General features: G+C 42.8%; 1 protein-coding gene and 1 non-coding gene across 8 annotated transcripts in view; one reads left to right on the top strand and one right to left on the bottom strand.

Moving 5' to 3' along the window:
* ALDH1L2 (aldehyde dehydrogenase 1 family member L2) overlaps positions 1-22,097 on the bottom strand; it is a 55,917-nt gene extending 33,820 nt beyond the window's left edge. For 2 of the 7 annotated variants that reach the window (XM_024732095.1, XM_024732096.1), the window contains exons 1-8: positions 21,954-22,097; positions 13,062-13,206; positions 8,217-8,451; positions 6,331-6,496; positions 4,532-4,633; positions 4,231-4,320; positions 1,830-1,964; positions 358-483 (exon numbers count right to left, since the gene is read on the bottom strand). In XM_024732095.1, the coding sequence (XP_024587863.1) occupies positions 358-483; positions 1,830-1,964; positions 4,231-4,320; positions 4,532-4,633; positions 6,331-6,496; positions 8,217-8,451; positions 13,062-13,206; positions 21,954-22,001 (1,047 nt within the window). In that variant the 5' untranslated portion in view covers positions 22,002-22,097. Of the gene's footprint in view, positions 1-357; positions 484-1,829; positions 1,965-4,230; positions 4,321-4,531; positions 4,634-4,768; positions 6,497-8,216; positions 8,452-13,061; positions 13,207-21,953 lie in introns of those variants that run through there. The other 5 variants (XM_024732098.1, XM_024732099.1, XM_024732100.1 and 2 more) reach the window with 5 other exon arrangements.
* Positions 9,525-9,596, top strand: TRNAW-CCA (transfer RNA tryptophan (anticodon CCA)). The gene has a single exon. It is a non-coding gene; the product is annotated as a tRNA-Trp (tRNA).
* Positions 22,098-23,605: the final 1,508 nt, after the last annotated feature.

Below are 23,605 nucleotides of genomic sequence, written 5' to 3'. Positions count from 1 at the left end.
GACTTGTCCCATGAAAAACCTCCTTCACACAGTTCTCTGTGTTCTTGTGCTCTTCTTGGCTGTCTGGGATGGAGATGACCCCCAGCAGGACCTTGAAGATAGCCCAGCCTCGGTTCCTGCTTGACTCCACCCCTAACCTTCATGTTCCAGCTTCACCCCTAACCCCCAGGCCAACCTAGAACTGCCTTGGATTATTTATGTGCGTATACATTTTGGCACTGATTTCCTTTTGCAGCTAATACGAAAAAGAGGAAATAAAAGTTCCATCCCAACTACTTTGAGGATTAATGGTACCAGTTAACAAAAATGGTTTCGCTTTCCAAGATAAGAGTAACATTAAGAACTTCCCGTGTTCACCTTGATGGTCTCTGCCACCTTCACCTCTTCGGCTGTAAGTTCCACCACTGATGTCTCACCCGCTGAAAAGTACTGAGAGGCAGGAATCATTTTTCCATCTTCAAACTGCAGATTTCTCACCATCAGCTATAAAATAACAACAAAACAAGCAGAAGAATTGAGGATTAGGACAATTCAGAAGTGAGACTGGTGGGAGGAGTCATATGGGTATAAGAAGCAGCTTATTTGACAAATATAAAAATATGGATTAGGGCTTCCCTGGTGGCGCAGTGCTTGAGAGTCCGCCTGCTGATGCAGGGGACACGGGTTCGTGCCCCGGTCTGGGAGGATCCCACATGCCGTGGAGCGGCTGGGCCCGTGAGCCATGGCCCCTGAGCCTGTGCTCCGCAATGGGAGAGGCCACAGCAGTGAGAGGCCCACGTACCAAAAAAAAAAAAAAAAAAGGATTAAAAGCACTCACCGTTATGTGTAAAAGGACTGAAATGGTATTTCAGCCATGGCAGCAGAAAGGAGGAAGTTACGTCTACGGGTAGGTATATCTCAAAATGGATGATAAGCCCTCCCAAAATTGACATTCGGATATAGGCATTGGGTCTAAAGCCTACTGTAACTACCACTGCTACTAGTACAAGTACTACTACTACTACTGCCATCTTTGGAACACTTACTCTGCAGCATGCACTGTGCTAAGTACGTATATGCTGAAGTATCTTATTCAATCCCATAAATCCTGATGGAGGCAGGTGTCCTTATTATCCCCATTTTCCTGATGAGGAAATGGAGGCTCAATGAAATTAAGTACTTTGCCCAGTGCCACACAGTAAGTAACAGAACTGGGGTTACAGCCCAGGACTAGATGGACTCTGCAGCCTACAATCTTAGTAACTGATCTATCCTGTAAGCCATCAGAAAGTGTCTGCGAGCTGCAAATGCCCTTTTGCTTTCTTCACTGGGCAGCTGCCCAAGAGCCCAGAGAGGCCCAGAGTCCACGCTCCCAAGCACAGGCAGAGTGGGTGGGCGCCTGCCTGGTGAGGCAGAGCGGGGAGCCTCTGAAGAGGGCCACACCATCTGGTCCTCCCAGACTCTGCCAGTGGGAAGGCAGACAGACAAGATCACTCTCTGTTTTACAGATGTGGAAACTGAGCCTCCGAGGGGAGAGGCGTCCTGCCCAAGACCAGTAAGTGGCAGAGCAGGGATTCACGACCTGTTTCCTGACTAAACTCCAAGATCTTTCTACTGTATCACAAACCAGGCTGTGCGGGTCCTCGGGGCCCGTCCTGAGACGCCTTCTTCTCATCAAGGTACCTAGAGCCAGCTCATCCCCAGAGAGAAATGGAGCACAGACACCTTGAGCTCCCACATCCCACTGCAAAGCCAGACTACCCTGTGAAAGCTAGTCCCTCAATAGCTTGGGTTTATCATCAAAGGAAACCAAAAAAGTTATTTTAGAGGTAACCATGTTGAATACTCACTGCTTTTCCATCGTTACCAAAAAGAACAAGGCCGCTTTTGGTAACAAGACCAGGCTTCCTGGCACCTTTAATTTCCAGTGGTTCTCCAGGAGGGATGGAGCTATTCAGTAATGATGAGCCGTAGAAAGTGACCACCTAATAAAGAGATCAAACCCAGGTTGTGAAAGGGGGAAGTGGAGGCTGGTTATAAGGGTGTATGCGAGCAGCAGTCCTGGCAAAAAAGCTGAAGTTGCAATTCTCATCTATGACAAAATTTGGGACCCCCCCACCCCCAATGATATCAAGCATCTATGGAAATGACACAAAGCAAGAGATAGTCTGTGAATGTGTGACTGAAGAGTTTTAAGAAATGCCGCACATCCAGGTGACACGAGTATACATTTATCATTTATGCACATTGACACAAAGGCGAATGAGATAAAAGCTCTCACAGACTTTGCAGCCTGAAGGTAGGGTTTGTGGGGGAAGTGGAGGTGTTGGTGGGGTATCAGGGAGGGCAGATGCAGAGCGGTAAACAAACTATTATATTGCAGTGGGATGTACGATGGGAGGTACAGGGGCTTTGTGTGTCGGCTTATGGAAACAGGACTGGATCCAGACTGTAACTAAGAGAACTGGATACTAATTGATTTGTTGTTATAATAATTATTATAATTCTATGGCCATTAGCTATCATTTATTGAGCACTATAATATTTAATAGTTATTGAATACTCATTCTATGCCAGGGACTAAGTACTTCGATGAATTAACGTGTATTAACTCATTTCATCTTCACAACAACCCCAAACCTATAAAGGAGGCACTATTATTAGTCTCATTCTACAATGAGGAAACCAAGGCACCCATTGGTGAAATAACCTGCACCCAATGGTTAAATAACCTGCCAAAGGTTACACGGCAAATAGTTGCAAAGCCAGAATTTTAATGGAAACATTCTGGCTTCAGAGCCCACACTTTTTTGTGTGAGTATATCTGCTTTGAAAAACTGGGTATTATCAGTTGTGGTAAAATATATTCATATGCTATGATGATGTCACTCTAGTCTAAGATATACACCCAGTACTAACGATGTGATCAAGGGTACACGTGCAAGGATGTCCATGGTAGCCTTCTTTATTTTTTTATTGAAGTATAGTTGATGTATAATATAAAGTTACAGGTGTACAATAGAGTGACTCACAATTTTTAAAGGTTATACTCCATTTATACTTATAAAATATTGGCTATATTCCCTGCGTTGTACAATATATCCTTGTAGCTTAATTTATAAATAATAGTTTGTACCTCTTAATCCCCTACTCCTATCTTGCCCCCCAGCCCTTTCCCTCTCCCCACTGGTAACCACTTGTTTGTTCTCTGTATCTGTGAGTCTGCTTCTTTTATATTACATTCACTAGTTTGTTGTACTTTTTAGATTCCATATATAAGTGATATCATACAGTATTTGTCTTTCTCTGCCTGACTTATTTCACTTACCATAATGCCCTCCAATCCCACCCTTTAAGCATTGCACTAAACCTCTTCCCTTGGTCCTTCGCTGATCCCACATATTTTTATAGACACCTAATATGCACTAAGAACCCTGTGTAAGTGCTGAGAGTATCAAGACAATAACATGATGCTCTTGCCCCTGAGGGGTTCACAGTCTACGGGGGTAAGAGGGATAGATACATAAAGAGATGCTTATAGTATATAACATGCTGTGTCAGAGCTAGGCAGGGCGTTAGGGGAACAGAGAGAAGGGACGCCCAATCCCGCCAGGCTGGGCGTGTGAGGTCAGGAGACTTCCTACAAGAGGTGAAACCTGAGAAGCTGAGTTGAGTGGAGATCCCACAGGGATTAGAAGGCCTTTCCTGCCCGCCCCCCCTCCGCCCACTGCCCCTGCTGCATCTCTCCCCATGCCTCTCACACCTGATCCTCACACCTGGAGCTACAGCTTCACTGAACTCTACTGCGAGTCCCTGTCCAGGTAATATGCTCTCCTACCTCTGGGTCTTTAACTCTTTGACTCATTCTCTACCTGTTGACCTCTTCTCGAAGTGCAAGCAAAACAGTCAGCTTTTCTAGAAAGCCTTTCCTAAGACACCCGAGTCTGGGCCTCAGTTACATCATTTGTCTTACTTCATTGTGCGTGTTTATTCACTTCTCTGCCTTCTCCATAAAACTGCAGTCACCCTGAGAGCAGAGGCTGTGCCTAGTGTCTGCTTCACACCAAATGCTCAATACATGGGGAGTAAAGAGGGAGGTGGTCACGTGTACCTAGAGCTCTTTTAGCTGGTCACGTGTACCTAGAACACAGACTCTCCTCACAACCAAAGGAAGAACCAGAGGAAGCCTAGACTTAAGTGTAATACCTCTTACAAAGATTATATGCAAAAAAAAAGGTTCCTGGAACATACCTGTCCATTTATCTCTGTCCAAGCTCCAGGGACTTTATCATGACCTCGGATCCAGTTATGTAAAGCTTCAGCAGACTGATCCCAAGAGATCTAGAAATGCACAAAGCACAGGTTGAACTTCTAATGCTGCAAGTCTCAAAGGCAATAGAAACATTTCTCTCCATCAGTGGCGGACATGAGTAGGGATGGGGTAGCAGCCTCCCTTGGAGATCTACCTTTTGGTAGGAAATGGTAAACTGAGAACTGCTTAAAGGTGGACGACAATAAACTCTGAGATGTGTTACTGAGTTGATATAAATACCTCAGCATTTTCCTTTTTCTGGATACCTTCATATGTTGCAGCTGCTTCTGACTGGGGCATACGAGCAGCTTTTCCATCGGCTATGAGCTGGACAGCTTCCACCTAAAGCCAAAAATATTAACTGTGTTAGAGCCCAGTGGTCAACAATGGCATGGCCTGTTTAACTGAAGTTTCTGTTGAACAGAATTACTACATATAAATCTGTCCAGAGAGTCAGACTTTGATAAAAATAACTACCATTTCTTTGGATCCATAATTATGCCAGGCAGTGTGGTGGCTACTTTATGTAAAATATCCCTTGCAGCACCATACCAGTCCTACAACATGGGTATTATTAGTCCTGTTTTCCAGAGGAGGAAACTGAGGCCTGCAAAAAGCCTCAAGCTACTAGCCCGAGAAAAAGCAACTAGCTCAAGATCACAGGGATAGCTTGTAGGTGGTAGAAGCAGGATCTGCATCCAGGTCTATCTACTGCCAATCTCCATCCTGTACTTTTTAAAATGACTCCTTTATTTAAGCAAATTTCAATCTCCCCTTGGTGTTTCAATGGAAGTTTCAGGAATATCATTGTAAAATAAGTCATTGTGGGTTATTTCTGCCCATCACGATGATTCTAGAAAGTCATATTTAAGGAATTCAACTGGCTTTCCAGGACACCTGGAATAAAAAAAAAACAATTAAAACTGTCCATGAGTTTGATTGCCTTTGGGATGTGTCCTACATCCCCTTCCATGCCATATTTATGTTTACCTTGAGTTGAGAGCCTCTCTCCTTCACTGGGAGACCTATGTGAGCTCAAGTTCTCAGTTTTCTCTCTAAGTACTCACAGCTGAGTACTCCAACCGCCAAAAGAGCACGTGGTGGGAGCCACATGGGAACAGGGCCAAGTTTACAGCTCATTCGTTCCACCTGTTTCTGGCTATAATATCACCAGGTACAGGATCCAGGCTTGCTCGAATGCTACTGAACACACAAAATACTATTTTGATTTTAATGATCATTTTGAGCGCCTAAGTGTGCCAGAGGCTTTACACAAACGTCATTTAATTTTCACAACAACCCTGTAAGTCAGGCAGTATTATCCACATTTTATAGATGAGGAAACCAAGGCTAAAGAGGCTAAGTGACCTGCCTATTATACAGCAAATAAGTGGTAAAACGAGAACTACTCTCTTAATCGTTAAATGATACGAAGCACTGCTCTCCTCTCTCCCAAATCAATGGCTGCTTCTTTATATCATCTTACTGTCCATCTCTGTGTTGTACTTCTACCATATCAAACTACAGAAGACATTAAATGACATGGATATTATCTTTCAATGTTTTTACAGGTTAATGTATTTTTTCTTTGTGGTGCACATGTTTTGAGCCTTTAATCCAGAGCATATCTGAACAAATAAAGCAGTGTTAAAGTTCACCCTTTTACATAGACTGATTTTAAATGTTTTTGAAGAAAGCCCAAATTACATATCAAAATTTCTTAAGATTCTGCCGCTTCTTTACAATTAGTCATTATAAACAGGGTTGGAGATTCAAATATTTGGTAAAACGAATGAAGGAGTTTGATTACTGCTTTATCCACTTGATCACTGTTCTCAGAAGAACAAGTCAGATTCATGGACTAAGAAATTCTAAAGTGCAGATTTCCACCCTCAAAATACCATCCTACTGGTAAATATAAAATCTAATTTTATTTTGGGGCTTTTTATTTTTAGTACAAATTCACAGGAGCAAATTCTCAATAAAAGAAAAACTTTAAAGCGTTACTAAATTCTCCTTGATAGCATAAATATACTGACCATGGCCTTGATTCCTTCAGGAAAGAGAAACCGATTATAAAGTGCATCCACTGTATCATTGGGTTCGACATCACACGACCTCTGGAGGAGGATGGGTCCTGTGTCTAAACCATCATCAGCCCAGAAAACAGAAAACCCAGCTTTCTTATCTCCCATGATTAGAGTCCTGGGAAAAGAAGAGTTTCAACATAAAATGTTGGTTAACTGTATCATAAGGTGATAAATTAGTGACATTAAAGTACAAGGTGCTTACAGTGGAAAATAGACAGTGAATGAAACTATTGTGAAAATTACAGCAGAGCTGGGAGATGTAAACACTCAAAAAAAAGCAGAACTTAATGGTACTGCTACTTTATACAACCTCATCTCTGTAGTCTTTCTTGTTAACACATACTAATGACTTAGAGTCTACTCAAAAAGCCATTAGAGACCACTAGTACTACCCCTCACTGATTCCCAGGTGTCGGCTTTCTACTGCAGCATCAAGTAATTTTGCCCACTCATGTCCAGTTCCTACATTGTACCTGACCCTGTATTAGGCAGAATAAGATAATGGAAGATAAAACAGAAGATGATCAGTGCAATGTGAAAAGGAGAACTGATAATTAATTTAGGTTGTGTAATTCAGGTACAAGCATCACTTAGAGCTAGAATTAGTTCTAGATTAGCTATAAATTGTAGTAAAAGATGGTTGATTAATTCAACTATTTGTATTTTGTATTCTATAAATTTAGCCTAAGAGGAAATGCTGGCCCTGCAGACCTCATAATACATACAATAAACCAGATATATGGAAATACATACATAAAAGAATATCAGAGAGCAGGCTAATATAGACAGAGTATGAACTGGTAGGTCAGCCATGCTCTCCATCTAATCATTTTTACCTCTCTGAGCTACTAATCAAGCAAGACCTAAATCAATCAACCAACCAGTCAATCAACCACTCTTTTCAGAAATATTGAGGAATTAATTGGCATTGTGTTATCTAAGAGCCTTGAAAATATTCATGTATTTTGACCCAGTGATTCTGCATGTGCAAGCAATGTGAACTGAGAAAAAAAACACATATTTAAGTACAAAGATATTCACTATCGTACTATTTCCAGGAGCAAAAAAGAAATCAATTCATATAATTGGTCTTAAAATACAATGAAATGCTTTTCTTACCACATTTAAACTAAGTATAGATTTTCTGCCTATCTGATAACTTGACACTAAGAGACAGCTGGGAGATGTGCAGGTAAAGGAGAAAAGGTAGAGAAGGTGGGAAAGGCCCACCTTGACCCACAGTATAGTATACCTATAGGACTGGGCACCTACAGTATACCAGGCAGTGTTCTTGATACTGGGACATATGGCGGTAAAAATGTTAGACCAGAGTCCTATTTCCCCTCAAGAGGCTTAAAGTAGAATGGGGGAAGTCACACCATGAGAAAGATAATTTCAGGTAATTCAGCATTTCCTGAAATGTACTTGAGATATTCTATGCAAAAAAATGTTCTACGGCCAAATAAGCGTGGGAACACTTTGTACTCAGATTCCCTCTTGGAGATTATGATGCCCACATTAAAGCACATATTAAAATTTCTGAGTCCTGAGATAAAGAATCCAGCATAAACCAAACTTGTCTAACCACAGGACCTTTGCCTGCTCAATACCTAGTTATATCTGATAGAGCCAATACTCCATAGATTATTCTTGGGAAACGCTGTTCTGGCTTATGCAGTACCTCTAGATCTCAGGGGAGTTTGTGCAACAGTAGCAGTCAATCGGGACCTCACAATTGTTCAAGCATACCTAGTTGCCTGATCACCTAGGTAAAACACAGAAAGATTACAAGCAATGGGAATGGGCCCATGTTGGTTATTTAAAAAAAATCTCACCAGTTGATAGCAGAGGCTCCTCTGTGTCTGGGAAGGATAGATGGGTGATAAATGATGGAACCATGCTTAGGGCTGTCAATTACATCCATGGGGATGAACTGCGTGCAGAAGGGAAGCACGTTTAGCTCAGCACCCACGGATCTGTAGGCCTCCGCCACCTCCTTTATGGTCTTGCCCTTGACTCTCCATCTAGGGAACTTGAACACAGGGGTCCCATTTTTCTCTGCAGCCAAAGCTGAGCATGAAAGAGAAGATTATTTTCATCAAAAAAGTTTTAGCCATAATTTTGTATTACTATGGATCCACACATTGTAATTTCACGAAACATTTACAAATAAAACATGGTAAAGAACAATTTAGATTCTGACCAGGATTTGACATGATACAATTTTATCAAGATGCATCTATTTTTCTAATGTGATTTTTATCTATATAGTTAAGGCATAATGATTCAACTCAGAAGTTTGTGGCTAGACAACGTTTTGAGATTTTAACTGAAGCTGCTTCTTTTATAGATCAAAATTTGTACCTTTATTACTGATACAGCCATTTAAAGGACATTTGTTTGTTTGTTTCTTAAGATTTGGAGTCAAGTGCCAAAACATCACCATCCCAATTAGACGTAGCCTCTGGTACAGATGGAAAACCTTGATTCCCTTCCCACACCTGTTTCCTGGGGGGAAGTCCCTTTTGTCACAGGGAAAACTGTAGACTGGAACATACTCTCCCCGCCAAACAGGCAGATCCCAAAAGATAAATGGAGAAAGTGATAGGGATAGAATAAGATAGTTACACAGCTAGAAATCCCACTAGGGGAAGACAGATAGAGAGAGACTTCAGGAGATCACCATAAGCTAGACACCAACCAGAAAATGCCCAGACCATCGGGCAGCTAAGCAACAATCAGAACATTTTGAAACTAAACAGACTTACTTAGGCTGATACCACAGAAAAACAGATATAAGCCTGCATTCGGCCTTGGGAGGTCTATAAGATAACAGACCCTGAGAAAAACCGCATTCTTGCATGTAGCCAAGACAGGTAAACAGGTGAAAGGGGAAAGAAACTAGGTGGAAGGGGACATTATACCAAAACCTGAGACAAATTACCATATTTTAGTATATGTTACCACCCTTTTGCTGATATGCATATGATTTAAATAGCGCCATGACAGTCCCGGTGAGACCATGTAGGGTGAAAGGAGGAACTAATGATGTAAGCCTTGACATCTACACAAAATGAGGAAGAAGGTGGTCTTCTCCCCTCCCATTTTTTCTTTGACTATAAAAATGTAGACCTCTGAGGACTTCCCTGGTGGTCCAGTGGTTAAGACTCGTGCTCCCAATGCAGGGGGCCCAGGTTCGATCCCTGGTGGGGGAACTAGATCCCGCACGCATGCCACGACTAAAGATCCCGCATGCCGCAACGAAGGTCCCGTACTCGGCATCGAAGATCCCCCGCACCGCGAGCAGTGCCGCCAAATAAATAAATAAACATTAAAAAAAAAAAGTAGCCCTCTTGTTCTTGGGGCTGCACTCCCTGGCCGGCCTGCTTGTATCCCTCAAGCCTCCTATGCGAATAAACTCAGTCTTTGCCTGCCACTGCCTCACCCTGAACTCTTTCTGTGCTGAGACAAAAGAACCTGAGCTTCAGTAAGTCCTGACGCTAGGTAAGCGGTTTCAGTGAAAAGACAGTGGGTTCAAGTCCCATCCTAGGTCAGGGATTGTGGCTCTGGCCCTAGTCCGAGGTGTGGCTGGGTTTGAGTCCCATCTGAGGAGGGGTGTGGTTTCAAAAGCAGCTGAGTTGAGCTGCATCTGTCTAGTTCCTTCTCCTAAACTCGCCCATAAGTTAGTGGAGGAGAGGGGCCAAGAGTGGAGAATCCGTGCTCCCCGTAAGGGTTTGCCCTACTGAAGCAGATCCCAGGCTCTTTGCTCAGGAAATGTTGTCCCTTCTGAAAGGAATGACTCCTTCCTACCTCTGTGCGAAATGGAATGGTCCTCCAAAGTACAGACAGCACAAGCCCATTTTTTCCATAATAAAATAGCACTTTTATTAACTATATACCTTGCCTATATTAAGTATATATATATTTATTCTCCATCAATAACACAAAGAAACCACATTTTCGGCAATATCCAGAAGTCTTAACTAAGGCATTGTACCTGCATGCTCGCGCTTCCTCTCCTTTATTCCCATCTAATCACCAACATTCATAGACTCTGCAGGGGATGATGCCTCCATGAAGCCTAAAGGCCAAAGCCTAACAAGTCCTAAAATGGCCCTGGCCTTCAAGGTGATGCCTTAGTCAATCCAACTGGCAGAATCTGAGAGACCAGTATAATAATGTTTACAAAATGTAAATGTTCCTAAAATGTTCAAAAAGCTGTGAACAAAACAAAATGTCAGATGATAGGAAAATGGGTAAATGGTGGTGAAAGACATGTGGTGAGGGCTTCCCTGGTGGCACAGTGGTTGAGAGTCCGCCTGCCAATGCAGGGGACATGGGTTCGTGCCCCGGTCTCGGAAGATTCCACATGCCGCGGAGCGGCTGGGCCCATGGGCCATGGCCGCTGAGCCTGCGCATCCAGTGCCTGTGCTCTGCAACGGGAGATCCCACAACAGTGAGAGGCCCGCATACCGCAAAAAAAAAAAAGTGGTGAAATTGAGAGAAAATTGTGAAAGGTTAGACTGGGAAAGAAAAATGGGGTGGAAGAGACTTAGAAGTCTTCATTTGAAAAATCCACTCCACTGAGACAAGCTTGAGCCATTCAGGTGTTGCTCCCCAATATTGATTTTTGGCTGCCCCAGGACTATTTTTTGTTGCTCTAGTTGACTATACCGAAAACAAAAATCGCCGCTGTCATTATTGATCCTCTTTATGAATCAGGTGCCGTGCTGAGCAGTTTACATACATTATCTCATTTAATCCATGTGAGATGGGTATCACTGAACTAAGCTTAATGAGTTTAAGTGACTTGTCCAGGGTCACACGGCTATCAAGTGGCAGAGTCAGAACTAGTTTCATGATTCTAGAACATACACTGTTAACCATATGCTGGGACCAGGCACCAGGGAAAACAGTCTGAAAGGAGGTGTAAGAGTCACATGCTTGCATGCTTGTACATGGTAGAGACTCTTAGTTGCCCCCTTTCCTCCTTTACCAAGGATTCCTCTACTTTAGCTGAACACATGGCCACCCCAAATAAAATCTGTATTTCTCAGCCTGTTCTGCAAATAGATTTGGCCTATGACTAAGTTCTAGCCAACAGGATACAAGTGGGAGTAATATGTAAAACTTCTGGATTATGCCCTTAATAAAGGCTTGCCCTCTGCTTCCCATCTTGCCCTTTCTGCTTGCTGGAATGCAGAGTTGATAGTGGGGGCTGAAGCCACCACCTTGGACCATGAGATGGAAGCCCAGTGTTGATAATGGCAAGACAACAAACCGAAGGAGCCTTCATTGTGATAAATATCTGGCTGCCACAACAGCTGTGACGGTCAATCCAAACTTGAGAAAGGGACTTCTCTCTTATTTAAGCTAATATTATTTGAGGTCCTCCTGATTCAACAGCCAATCTGATATCTCAAATGTAAGTCCTTCCAAACATCCCACACACAAAGCTGGTGGGAATAGATAATGATGAGACAGGTAGTCCCGGTGACGGGAATCTGTCCCCTTCTGCCCTTGGAGCCAGGTATGAATTCAGGAGGCAGGTTCCCTCAGAATTTCCCAGGTTGAGATAATCTTTTTCTGAAATACGGATAATTTCTAAAGCAAGTGGTTAAATCCATGTGCATATGTGCTCTTGGCCCAACTCTTTTTTAGCTTGACTCTTTTTTTTTTCTTCCAGTTTTACTGAGATATAATTGATACACAACACTGTGTAAGTTTAAGGTGTACAACATAATGATTTGACTTACATACATCATGAAATGATTATCACAATAAGTTTAGTGAACATCCATCCTCTCAGATAGATATAAAATTAAAGGAAAAGAAACAATTTTTTCCCTGTGCTGAGAACTCTAGGAATTTACTTTCTTAACAACTTTCACATAGAACGCACAGTGGTGTGAATTATATTTACAATGCTATGCACTACATCCCTAGCCCTTAGTTATCTTATAATGGGAAGTTTGTATCTTTTGACTGCCTTCATCCAACTACCCCAGTAACAAGAACTAGAATAAACCCCAGAGCTGATTCCTCCAAGAAAGGAAAGTAAAATTTTAGGATTATCACAGATATTGTTTTCCAACCAATGTATTGCATCATACCAGTGATTTATAAAGATTCAAGTCATAAGTCACGATTTCTAGATGCTAGTTCTTATTCCCTACCTGTAGACTGTTTCTTGCACTCTTTCTCAACATAACTATAGCATGCAAATCAGAATCACGCTGTAGGTTTGCTCTGAGGATGGCTATTTTCTTTACCTACCTTAATAACCAAGCAGTCATAGCTATAATTTGTTCTGAGATAAATGTATTCTTTATGACCCCACATCAATTGCTATTGTTGGGTGTGGCCTTCCCTGCATTCCTATCGGCACCTCTGCAACAGACATTACTCTAGATGTCCCATAGCACCTTTGGAAAGTCACAAGTGTAATTCAGGAAAAACACATGCTTGGAAATTCCTCTGAGGGACCTGGTGATTACCATGGAGGTAAGTGGAGAAACTTAGTAAAATAGGGGCCGGCATTTTTGTCTTGAGGCCCACAGAGAAGGGAGAGTTTCTGAGTCTGTATCTGCCACACAAATAGACTTGGCCTAAGAAGGCTTTCAACAGGCAGAGTGGAGACCAGTGCAGTCCTTGATCCAGTTGTTTCAAGATACACTCACCCAGTGGGTCAGCTTTTCCATCCTTATCTGGAACTGTGAACACTCCCACAACTCGGTGGCCCTCTTTGCAGAGGTGGCTGTAGACTTCTTGTCCAAAGAGGCTCTGACCAATAAGTGCCACCTTCAGCTTGTTTTTTAAATAAACCTGCAAAGCAATTAAACAGTGACAGGTATTAGTATGGATAGAAGACATATGGATAATAAACACTCTTTTTTTAATCATACAAGATGACTTGAGCATTACAAAAGGCTCAAAGATCTACACAGTAAAATAGTTATTGACATACACGGAACTCAGACTACATGCTATATAGGTAGTAGTGAAAATAATTTCACACCTAAGTATTCCTCATTTTCCCTTTGCTCTAACTCCCTTGATTATTCATTATAATCATTGGGATTGCATATATTTTTACAAGGCATTTCAACTCCTTGATGAAATGAGGCCAGATGTTAACAAATAAGCATAAGTTTCTTAGTTAAAAGGGGTGTAATTCTGAGCAAGATCTACTTCAATATTGACAATGCTTTTATGTCCTGCAATTTTTTATGCCCACCTCCAAAAGATGCCAAGAGCTAACATCTAGTATAACATAGGGGTCAAGAGCAGATCCTAGACTACCTGAGGTCAAACCTAGGGTCACCCACCCCTTGTTAGTTGTGTGACCTTTAGCAAGTAACTAACTTCCATTTGCCTTTTATTCCCCTCATCTGTAAAACTGGAATAACACCAACTCACACAATTCTGATTGAGGTAGATGACAATATGCATTAGGCTTAATGCAGTGTCTGACACAAAGCACTGTTTAAGTAAAAGCTTTAATAATGTTTTAAAGGCTTTCCTATATACCAGACAATTCTATGTTTTTTCACACGGTCCAGAATTCTACAGTCCTTGGTAAGTGGCATAAACTCATTTGGTCTTAAGACGTGGACTGAACTAACGAAATGTTCTTTATAGTCCTTGTAGGTTTCTTATAAGTTAATGCAGTCATTTGGCTTCAAACTTGACCTGCACTGATAATGCCACTTACAGTCTTTGCTTATAGTATATTGTAATTTGCTGCAGAAAAGTCAATGTGGGGCTTCCCTGGTGGCGCAGTGGTTGAGAGTCCGCCTGCCGATGCAGGGGACGTGGCTTCGTGCCCCAGTCTGGGAAGATCCCACATGCCGCGGAGCGGCTGGGCCCGTGAGCCATGGCCGCTAGCCTGCGCGTCCGGAGCCTGTGCTCCGCAACGGGAGAGGCCACAACAGTGAGAGCCCCGCGTAACGCAAAAAAAAAAAAAAAAGTCAATGTGCTTCATTACAGATACTATCCCAGACCCTGCTGTAAATTGTGCATAAGGTCCTATATACCACATTGACCTTCTCAAATGTGAATGATTCTGAACCCCACATTTGGCCCCACAGATTTCAGATAAGGAATTGAGGGCTGCACATAATTTCATTTATTTTAATCCTCACAACTACCCTGTTTTCTTATCCCCCATTTTGTACCATTTTATGAATGAAGAAACCAAGACTTAGAAATATCAAGTATATCTCCAAGGTCATACTAGCAAAACAAGGGAGAGGTAGGATTTGAATCCAGGGCCATCTGACTCCAAAACCCACGATGGTACTTAAAAATAAAATGAGCCACTACTGCCCATCTCTTCCATCTCCTTTTTTAGAACATTAACACTAATGCACAAAAATGCAGTGATTGTCAATAAATATAAACACCACATAGATAAGAGCGGCACTAAAGGAGTTAAAGTTTTTAAGGACTGTCTTTAAGCAATTATGCCTTCTGTAAATTCTCCCAAGATGAAACCTTTTCACAAAGCCTAAGGTAACATGTTGACATGATGATTGTTAAGATGGTGATGAAGAGCCACCAGGTGAAGCAGGCTAGTTGCAGGATTTTGCATGTAGAGGTAATCAGAGGGTCACCACCTCCTATGAGTTTCCCGTCTTGGCAAAGAACCAACCCCAGCTCCCCAGAGTTCTTTCCAACTTTCATTCCTCCACGTTAGAATACGTCTCCACAGGATTTGGATTTAGAATATTTTTCCTTCAATCTAAATGGGATCCATTAATGTTCCAGAAAGTCATTCTAAGTTAGTAAAGCCTCACTGTTAAAATCTGACTATGAGGAATACAATTTTCCCTTATTTCCCACTTTCTTAAGGGCATAGATGGCATCCCTTTTTAGGCATAAACTTAAAAGCCTACAGGTTCAGGGACTTCCCTCGTGGCGCAGTGGTTAAGAATCTGCCTGCCAATGCAGGGGACATGGGTTCAAGCCCTGGTCTGGGAAGATCCCACATGCCGCAGAGCAACAAAGCCCGTGCACCACAACTACTGAGCCTGCACTCTAGAGCCCACGAGCCACAACTACTGAAGCCCGCGCACCTAGAGCCCGTGCTCTGCAACAAGAGAAGCCACGGCAATGAGAAGCCCGCGCGATGCAATGAAGAGTAGCCCCTGCTCGCCACAACTAGAAAAAGCCCGCGTGCAGCAACAAAGACCCAATGCAGCCAAAAAAAAAAAAAAAAGCATATGGGTTCACATCTTCCCTGTGAGCTGATAATTAAACAATTAAGGTTTGGGTATAAAAATTCTTTTCCATGGCCAGCCAAAGTTTCTATCCCAAAAGAGCCTAGAGCTTCAACATCTAATAGATTCTTGCAAACAAACAGATTAACTCTGTAAGAACAGCACAATTTGCCTGCAGATAATGCATGACTGTTTCATTTCCTCCCATCAAAAATATCAAAATGTTCTCTAAGTATTCTATCTTAAAATCCTATAATTAATGCTGTTGCTGGAAATAGAACTGACCTGACGTGTTGGCTATCTTCCAAAATTTGGCTTTACCTCATACCATTACCAACACCAAATATTTTAAGACTTCTAAAATTATTAGTCTTAAAACATACAAGAGCCAAGAGGATGAGCTGACTCAATTGTAATGTGCTCTCAGCTGTCATCTGGTTATTGGGAATTCAATTCCAGAGTGAACACTGCCCCAGAAAGACAGTGTTTAAAGAAACCATGTCAGTATCTCTGGAAATTCTACATTCACTGAAACACTTTCTGAGCTTAGTGGTAAAACTGAAACTATAAAGGTGAGTTTCTAGCAGTGAGAAAAATTTCAGAGTTTAAGATTTTAAGTATTTCTAATGAGTTAGTATAATTCCAAAGAACTGGACTGGGATATTTCACCTTAGTCTTATTTCTCCAAGTATGATCTGAGGGCTGACTGCCCGTGTTGGCAGAATCAGCTGGGAGGAAATGTTAAAAATGTGGTTTCCTGGGCCCCACCCCTGATCTACTGAGTCAGACCGTCAGGAAGCTGGCACTAACTCAAAAGCATATGAAGAAGTTTGGATCCTGCCTCTGCACTTTATTAGCCCAGGAAGCTGCATTTGAACAAGCTCTCCATTGATTGACAGGCACACTAAAGTCTGCGAATCTCTGCTATACAGAGTGTGTGTCTGCCCCCTACAAAAGAGATTTTGCCCTGGGGAGTCTGGGTCAAGCAAAAAGTGGTGGAAGTAGTAGCAAACAGTTTAACGAGACCCTGGTATGTGTCAGGTATTTAATATGTGTTACCTCATTTTGATTGCCCAACGACTCCCAAGAGGCAGACATTAATAAGCCATTTTACAGATGGCTTTACAGATGAAGAAACTAAAACAAAGAGAGGTTAAGATACAGCCTGGGGCTTCCCTGGTGGCGCAGTGGTTGGGAGTCCGCCTGCCAGTGCAGGGGACACGGGTTCCATCCCTGGTCCGGGAGGATCCCACATGCCGCAGAGCAACTAAGCCCATGCACCACAACTACTAAGCCAGCACGCCACAACTACTGAAGCCCGTGCACCTAGAGCCCATGCTCCGCAACGAGAGAAGCCACCGCAATGAGAAGCCCGCGGGCAGCAGCAAAGACCCAACGCAGCCAAAAATAAATATAAATAAATTTATAAAAAAAAAAAGAAAGAAAAAATGGATGGTATTAAAAAAAAAAACGATACAGCCTGGAGTCAAATCACTACTCAGTGGTAGCTCTGAGATTCTAATCTAGTTATTACCCCAGTGCCATTGTTTTTCTATAACACCAGCTGTGCTACCTTGAGCTCAGCCTCATCAATTAAAATCTGAATAATAATAGTACCTATCTCATAAGGTTGTTAGGAGGATTTAGTGGGATAAAGCATGTAATGCATTAGTGCAGTGTGTGGCAATAACAAAGGCTCAATAAATGTCAACTGGTATCATTATTATACCACAAGTAATGTCCAGGTAAATAAAAATGATGATAATGGATCTTTCCTACTGGGAGTGTACCATAAGGCAGGCACTGTATTGAGCCTTTTTCACTGATTAAAAAAAATGTATCAAATCCTTATCATATGTCTTTAAGCCTTACTGTGATCCATTTTACAAATGAGAAAACATAGGGCTCGGGGAAGTTAAGTAACCTGTCCACGGACAGGGCTAATAAGGGGCAGAGGAAGGATTCAAACTCAGATCTGTTTCGCTTCAGCAGATGTGCCTCTATGGCTTTCCTATGTTGATGGTTCCCCCACCCCTTCTTTTTTTTTTTTTTTTCCTTCTTTTTTAAAAGGAAAATTTGGCGATAGTTTGACAGGTCAATTATGGGAAATAGTTCCATCAGACTTTCTAAGGGAATATCATGGTGGTCCTGACATGGGAGACAGCACCATTCATTAAAGGGTTAGGCTGATGACCAGAGAACATACTTTAAGGCACTATAAGTGCCTTGTTATATTGGTGAGAAAGAAGAAGCGGGCATAAAATGACCCACAGCATTTCTAAATCTGGGTGATAAGTGCTGTTATCTTGGGGTTCTCTAGAGATAACATTCTGCATTAGAAGAGGCTTTTGCAGGGAATAGAGCTTTTGTTTCTTAAACTATCAACTATTGCATTCCCCAGCTATCCACATCCTGGTGAAATTCTTCAGGAAGCAAGTTAATATGGACTCTGATTATGTTCCAACGGTTTAAAGAAAAATACACACAGTCTTCTCTGGAGAACTTAAAGGCACAGTGCTAAGAGTCTGTGCTGATCCGAAGCCCTTTTGTGAAGCAGATGTTACCTTAATAGAACCAACAGAGCAGGCTGTAAAATAAGGTCAAAGCTGTCAACATGAGCAATTGTGAGAACTGGCAGTTTTCCCAATGAGAACTGGAAAGGAGAAAGGACCTTCCCACAAAAGAATAAAACAAACTAAAATTTTCTGAGACACTGAGATGGACCATAACTCTTAATGGACCATTTGGCACATGGTTCCCCAAATCGTGCCTGATGGTGCGCAAGATCTGTTCACCAAGCATGTTTAGAGCATTTGCCAAGCTCTGGACACAGTGCATGGCGGGGTTGCAATCAGTGGCCTGGCAAAGAGGATTTTATCTGGCCCACAGAGCATCTGCAGAAGAACTGTGATAAGATTTTTAGGAGGTTTCACATTAGCAGGCTGAATTTCTGACTTCTCTTTAAAAATCAGGAGGTTTGTCAACCATGGTTGACATTCCCATGTGGAAACGGTCGGCTGCAGCTGAGCAGGGGCTGCTCCCTTTAACTCTGAACGTGGCCTTTCACTCCTTCCAGCCCAAATGCTACCTTTGTCTTATCTGTTTGGCCTCGGGGGGCGGGGGGGGGGTTTGGGATCCCTAAGCTGAAGGCACAAGAGTAGTCCCTGCCCTAGTTTGGTTGAGTGCCTTTTCATATTTTATTGCCCACTTGTATTTCCCTTCCGTTATTATCCTTTACCTAAAGGCAAGTTTAATCATTTGTCCCACTAATCTGTGGACTCCTTGAAAGCAGGGACTATTTATCTCTTGTTTATTGTTTTATCCTTTTTGGCTGTGAGACTCTAAAAAAATTATATCACTTCTCTGGGTCTCAGTTTCCTGATTTGTAGAATGGGCATTATAATAGTATCCACTTCATTGAGACGTTATGAAGACTAAATGAGTATATGTAAAGCATTTATAACAGTGCCTGGTGCATACAAAGTCTTATATCAATGATACCTATTATTATTATTATTATTTCTTCAGGATTTAGATGAAGTGCTCAGTACATAATACACAATTTAATATGGTTTGAAGTTGAATCTGAAGGTCCTAAATCAAATTAGATGCCAGTGCAGAGGGTCAGGCAACAAGGAAACAAGTTAAGGACCTGGTTGCTAGAACTAGGGTATAAAGCCAGTACTTGGTTTCAAGAAGCAGGGAAGGGTCCAGCCTCTTGAATTGGATCATAAAGTAACCGTAAGTCCTGGAACCAAGCTATGAATCCAGAGCAACAGCCAGGCTTGTCCCAGACACTGGCAGAGGAAATAACAGCTAAAGAACAGAGTGCCAAATAAATATTAAGGCTAAATAGCTCCCACCATCGGGAGAAATTAAGAAGTAGTGAGCCAGGCAAGATACTGGAAGTGGACAATAATAACTAATTGACAAAGGGCCTTATTGCTGTATATAGTTGCACTAGTTAATAAGATCCAGTCATATCATTAAGCTGAGATGATTAAATATTTCTAAGTCCAATTTTTCCACAGAGAATGGAAAAATTAATTATATCAGGAAGTGTTATGAACTAATCTCTTCCTTGGATTTTGTTAAGTTCTGAGAGGTTTTTTTTCATTCCTCTTTCATTCTGCTTTAATATCAAACTCAAAAGCGCTGTGTGATTTAAAAAAATTTTTTTCATACGAAGGTACAATTTACATAAAATGAACACACCATTTTCAATGTAAAATTCTTTCAGTTTGGACAAACACACAGTCATGTAACCACTGTTACAATCAAGATAAAGAACAGTTCCATCACCCCCCCCCAAATCCCCTCCCATCCCTTTGCTGTCAATCCCTCCCCCTATCTCCAGCCTGGCCTTTTTTTCCATCACTTTAGGTTTACTCTTTCCAATGTGTCAGACAAATGGACTCATATACATATGCAGCCCTTTGAGTCTGTCTTCTTACACTTAGCATACATATTTGAGTTTCATCCATGTTGTTGTATATATCAGAAGTCCATTCCTTTTTTTTTTCTGAGTAAGATTCCACTATATGGATGGATATACCACAGTTTGCTTATCCTGCCACCAGCTGAAAGACATTTAAATTGGTGATTATGAATAATCCCTTTGTAAACATCCATAAATAGGTATCTGTGTGAACATAAGTTTTAATTTCTCTTGGGTAAATACCTATGAGGGCAACTGCTGGGTCATTTGATGGGTTTATGTTTAATTTTATTTTTAAAAAAGTCAGTTTTCCAAAGCAGCTGTACCATTTTACGCTCCCACCAGCCATGTCTGATTTTGAACAATTCTTATAGAACACAGTCCAAAGGATGAATCTCCATTTTCTATGGAGTAAAATATCCCAAATTCTTCACTTATTATTCCATGTCTTTCTTTGGCCATTGAAGAACCTGCCTTCTTCCCAGCCATATGGCACTGCTCTCCCACATGTATTCCTGGAGATAGACTCAGGCCCCTGACCCCTGACCATACCTGGCACTTCCCCACAAGAGTGTTTTTGTTTATGCCATTTGCCACCTGGGATGTTCATCTTTTATTACTGAAATCTTATATAACCCCATTATTGGCATTTTTTCATCCTTCAGGAACCCCTTCTGCTCTCCAAAAAAAAGACAAATGAAAGGTGTTGACAGAGGAGGCCAATAAAACAGGCATGCACGAGCCCCTTGTTCTCTGTGACATCCAACCCAGATTCCCGTGTGCCACGTGGCAGGCGAAAGCTAAGGAGGAGTCCAGAGCTCTGCATAGGAGAGCAAGCAAAATATCTGCCAGAGCAAGTTTCTTTTTGCTTATTTAAAAAAAGGTGAATACTCCCAAAATAACTATAACTGACTGCATGGGATAAAGTGAATTCTCATTACTTGTGGCTGTCTGGGGGACAAAAGCTTTTCCATTTATGCAACTTTGGGCCAGTTCTTGATGCTACTCAAGACTTCTCTCTGCTCCAAGTTTTTTACATCTGGATATGTACACATGCGCATATGACTTTGGCAGAGAAGAGGAATCAAAAAGCAAATGCTTTTATAACACAGCAAACATGCACTTCCTATAAAAGAGAGGATGTACATGGGGTGGACTTTTTCTTCCCTAAACAGCTTGGAGTCTGCCTAGATGCAGGGAGGCATCTCTCCTCAGGCCCCTGAAGTGCTGAAGGCAGCGCCCCATGCAACGTGTCCTCCCTCATTCCGTTTCTGGAGAGGCTGATGCAATTCCAAGGCGCGGGGCTGGGCCAGGGCTAGGTTTTTGCACCATAGTTTACTAATGTTCCAGGGTGGCTGCTTCTGCAGCGCCTGGTGATCCTAGAAATCTTGCCGCCTGCAGCTCAGGAATAATGAGCTTGCGGTCACCGGCTCGGAGTGCCGTTATCTGAATGGGCCCTGCATGCCAGTCGGGAGCGCTCACACCTCTCAGGCCGCGGAGGAGGACCCGGTTGACTTGATACCACTCTCCTCCAGGAGGTGGTCTCGGTCCTGTACCTCGGCTCCATCTCGTAACCAGGCAGGGATCTCACAGTTGAAATGAAAACGGTAAGGGAACCGACTCTCTCCCTCTTGCCGAGCGACTGTTTCCACCCTGTCAATCCCAGCCAGACATCCTCAGCCCCGTCCCGGTAGAAGACAATGGCTCGCTCGACAAGCCCCATTCAGGACCCTCCCCGGACCCTTCTCTTCACTCTCCCGGTTTTATAAACGTCGTCCTGGCCTTTAGCAAAGTAAACACTTTGCTCAAAGTAAACACTGCCCTCCCTCCGCCCCGCTGCCCGGCCCGCCCTCTCCGGATCTGGAAAGCAGCCCCCGGGTGAGAGCCGGGACGCTCGCCGGGGCCGGACTCACCTGGCCGGTGGAGAAGCGCCGGAGCGCCTGGTTGCCCTGCCACAACATGCTGGAAAGAAGCGCTCGTGCGGGCGGCGCGGGAGGCAAGCGGGAGGCACGCGGGGTCGGCTCAGCCTAGGCGCGGCCTGCAGCCTCAGAGTCCCGGGCGAGTCCCGGGACGCAGCTCGAGGCCCCGCCCCCTCATCTGTCAGGGCTCCCGCAGCCAATCCCGAGCGACTGGGCGGGGCGTGCTCCAGCCTCCCGGAGCCCCGCTGGTGCCCAGCCTGAGCGACAGCTTCTGGCGGCTGCCTCGGTGCAGTCTCACTATCTGTGGGATCTTCTCCCAGTTACTAACACACTCTGAAGTACATAAGGATCTGCCTTAAAAGTCAGTCTGACACCCCAGGTCATGTCCTTAACACAGTCCTGAGAAGACAACAGGCAAGTGCGTGGAGCCGCGAAATATAAACGGGTGAGGGCACCTTCGCGACGTAAGGATCCTGATTCCTATCTCGTAGTCTGACAAGAAGATTTAATGAGAGATTGTGTATAAAGCACCTGGCAAAGGGCTTGGCACAGAGTTGGTCCCGATAGATGATAGACAAATAGATGGGTTGATAGATGATAGACACCCGACAGCCTTTTCCCTCACCTCTCTGAAGAAACGCTCAAGACATGCTTTAGCTGAGCACTTGTCTCAAACAGAACTCCTTAGCCTGGCATTCAAGACCGTCTGTAGTTTGGCACTTCCTCTTATTTCTCGCTGCTCTTTTGCACGTGTAATTCAGTGTGACCGTAGTACTTGCCTATTCCTTCCTGGACAACGTTTCCCAGGAAAGCTTGCCACCTGTCACTTGTCACCATCTAGGCATGACCAAATTCCTTCTCTTCTTAAAGGTATAGCTCAAATGCTGCCTCCTACAGGTATTTTTCCTGATTCTTTCCTCCCTAAGCTCCTAACTTCCTCAAAGTAACCTTTCACTCCTCTGAACTAGGAAGGATTTTTGTCTATGCAGCTCTTATGAAGCCTCAGTCTGTTACTACTACTTATGTAGCAGTCATCTTCTCTACTGGAAGCTCTTTGCAGGCTGACTCCATGCCTTAGTTATCAAGATTTACAGTACTTAACACTAAGCAGAGCTTAGAAAATACTTGTTGAGAAGGTAAGAAGGAAAGAAAAAGAACCACTCTTTAAAAAAATGTTTTTAATTGAAGTATAGTTGATTTACAATGTTGTGTTAATTTCTTCTGTACAGCAAAGTGACTCAGTTATACTCAGTTACATATATATACATATTCATTCTAGAAAAAGAACCATTCTTAAAGCCTGGAGAATTGCAGCAAACATCCAAGGTTTTGCTTTAGGAACTGCCCCTTGACAATTCACCCCATTTCTCTGACTGCATTTTTGTGAATTCTTGCCTCTCTTAAACTTCCAAATATTGATATTCATTTTATTTGTTCTAAACCAGGGAGGGTGGGCAAGGACTGTGGTTTTTCCTGAGTGAAGATTCCATAGTTATATACTCCAACTCCCAACTTTAGAAAATGAGCTTATGTTCGCCCAAATATAAGAAAATATGCATGATGTCTAAGATTTTCATCTTTAAGAACCAAAAATGTAGTCCTCTTGATAATTGGAGGTTAGACCAGATACAACTAGAGAGTTTGAC

Source organism: Neophocaena asiaeorientalis, unplaced genomic scaffold, assembly GCF_003031525.2.
Source record: "Neophocaena asiaeorientalis asiaeorientalis breed wild unplaced genomic scaffold, Neophocaena_asiaeorientalis_V1.1 scaffold418, whole genome shotgun sequence".
Lineage (NCBI taxonomy): Eukaryota > Metazoa > Chordata > Mammalia > Artiodactyla > Phocoenidae > Neophocaena > Neophocaena asiaeorientalis.
Note: the sequence above shows the minus strand (reverse complement) of the source record. Positions and strands in the feature narration are given on the sequence as shown.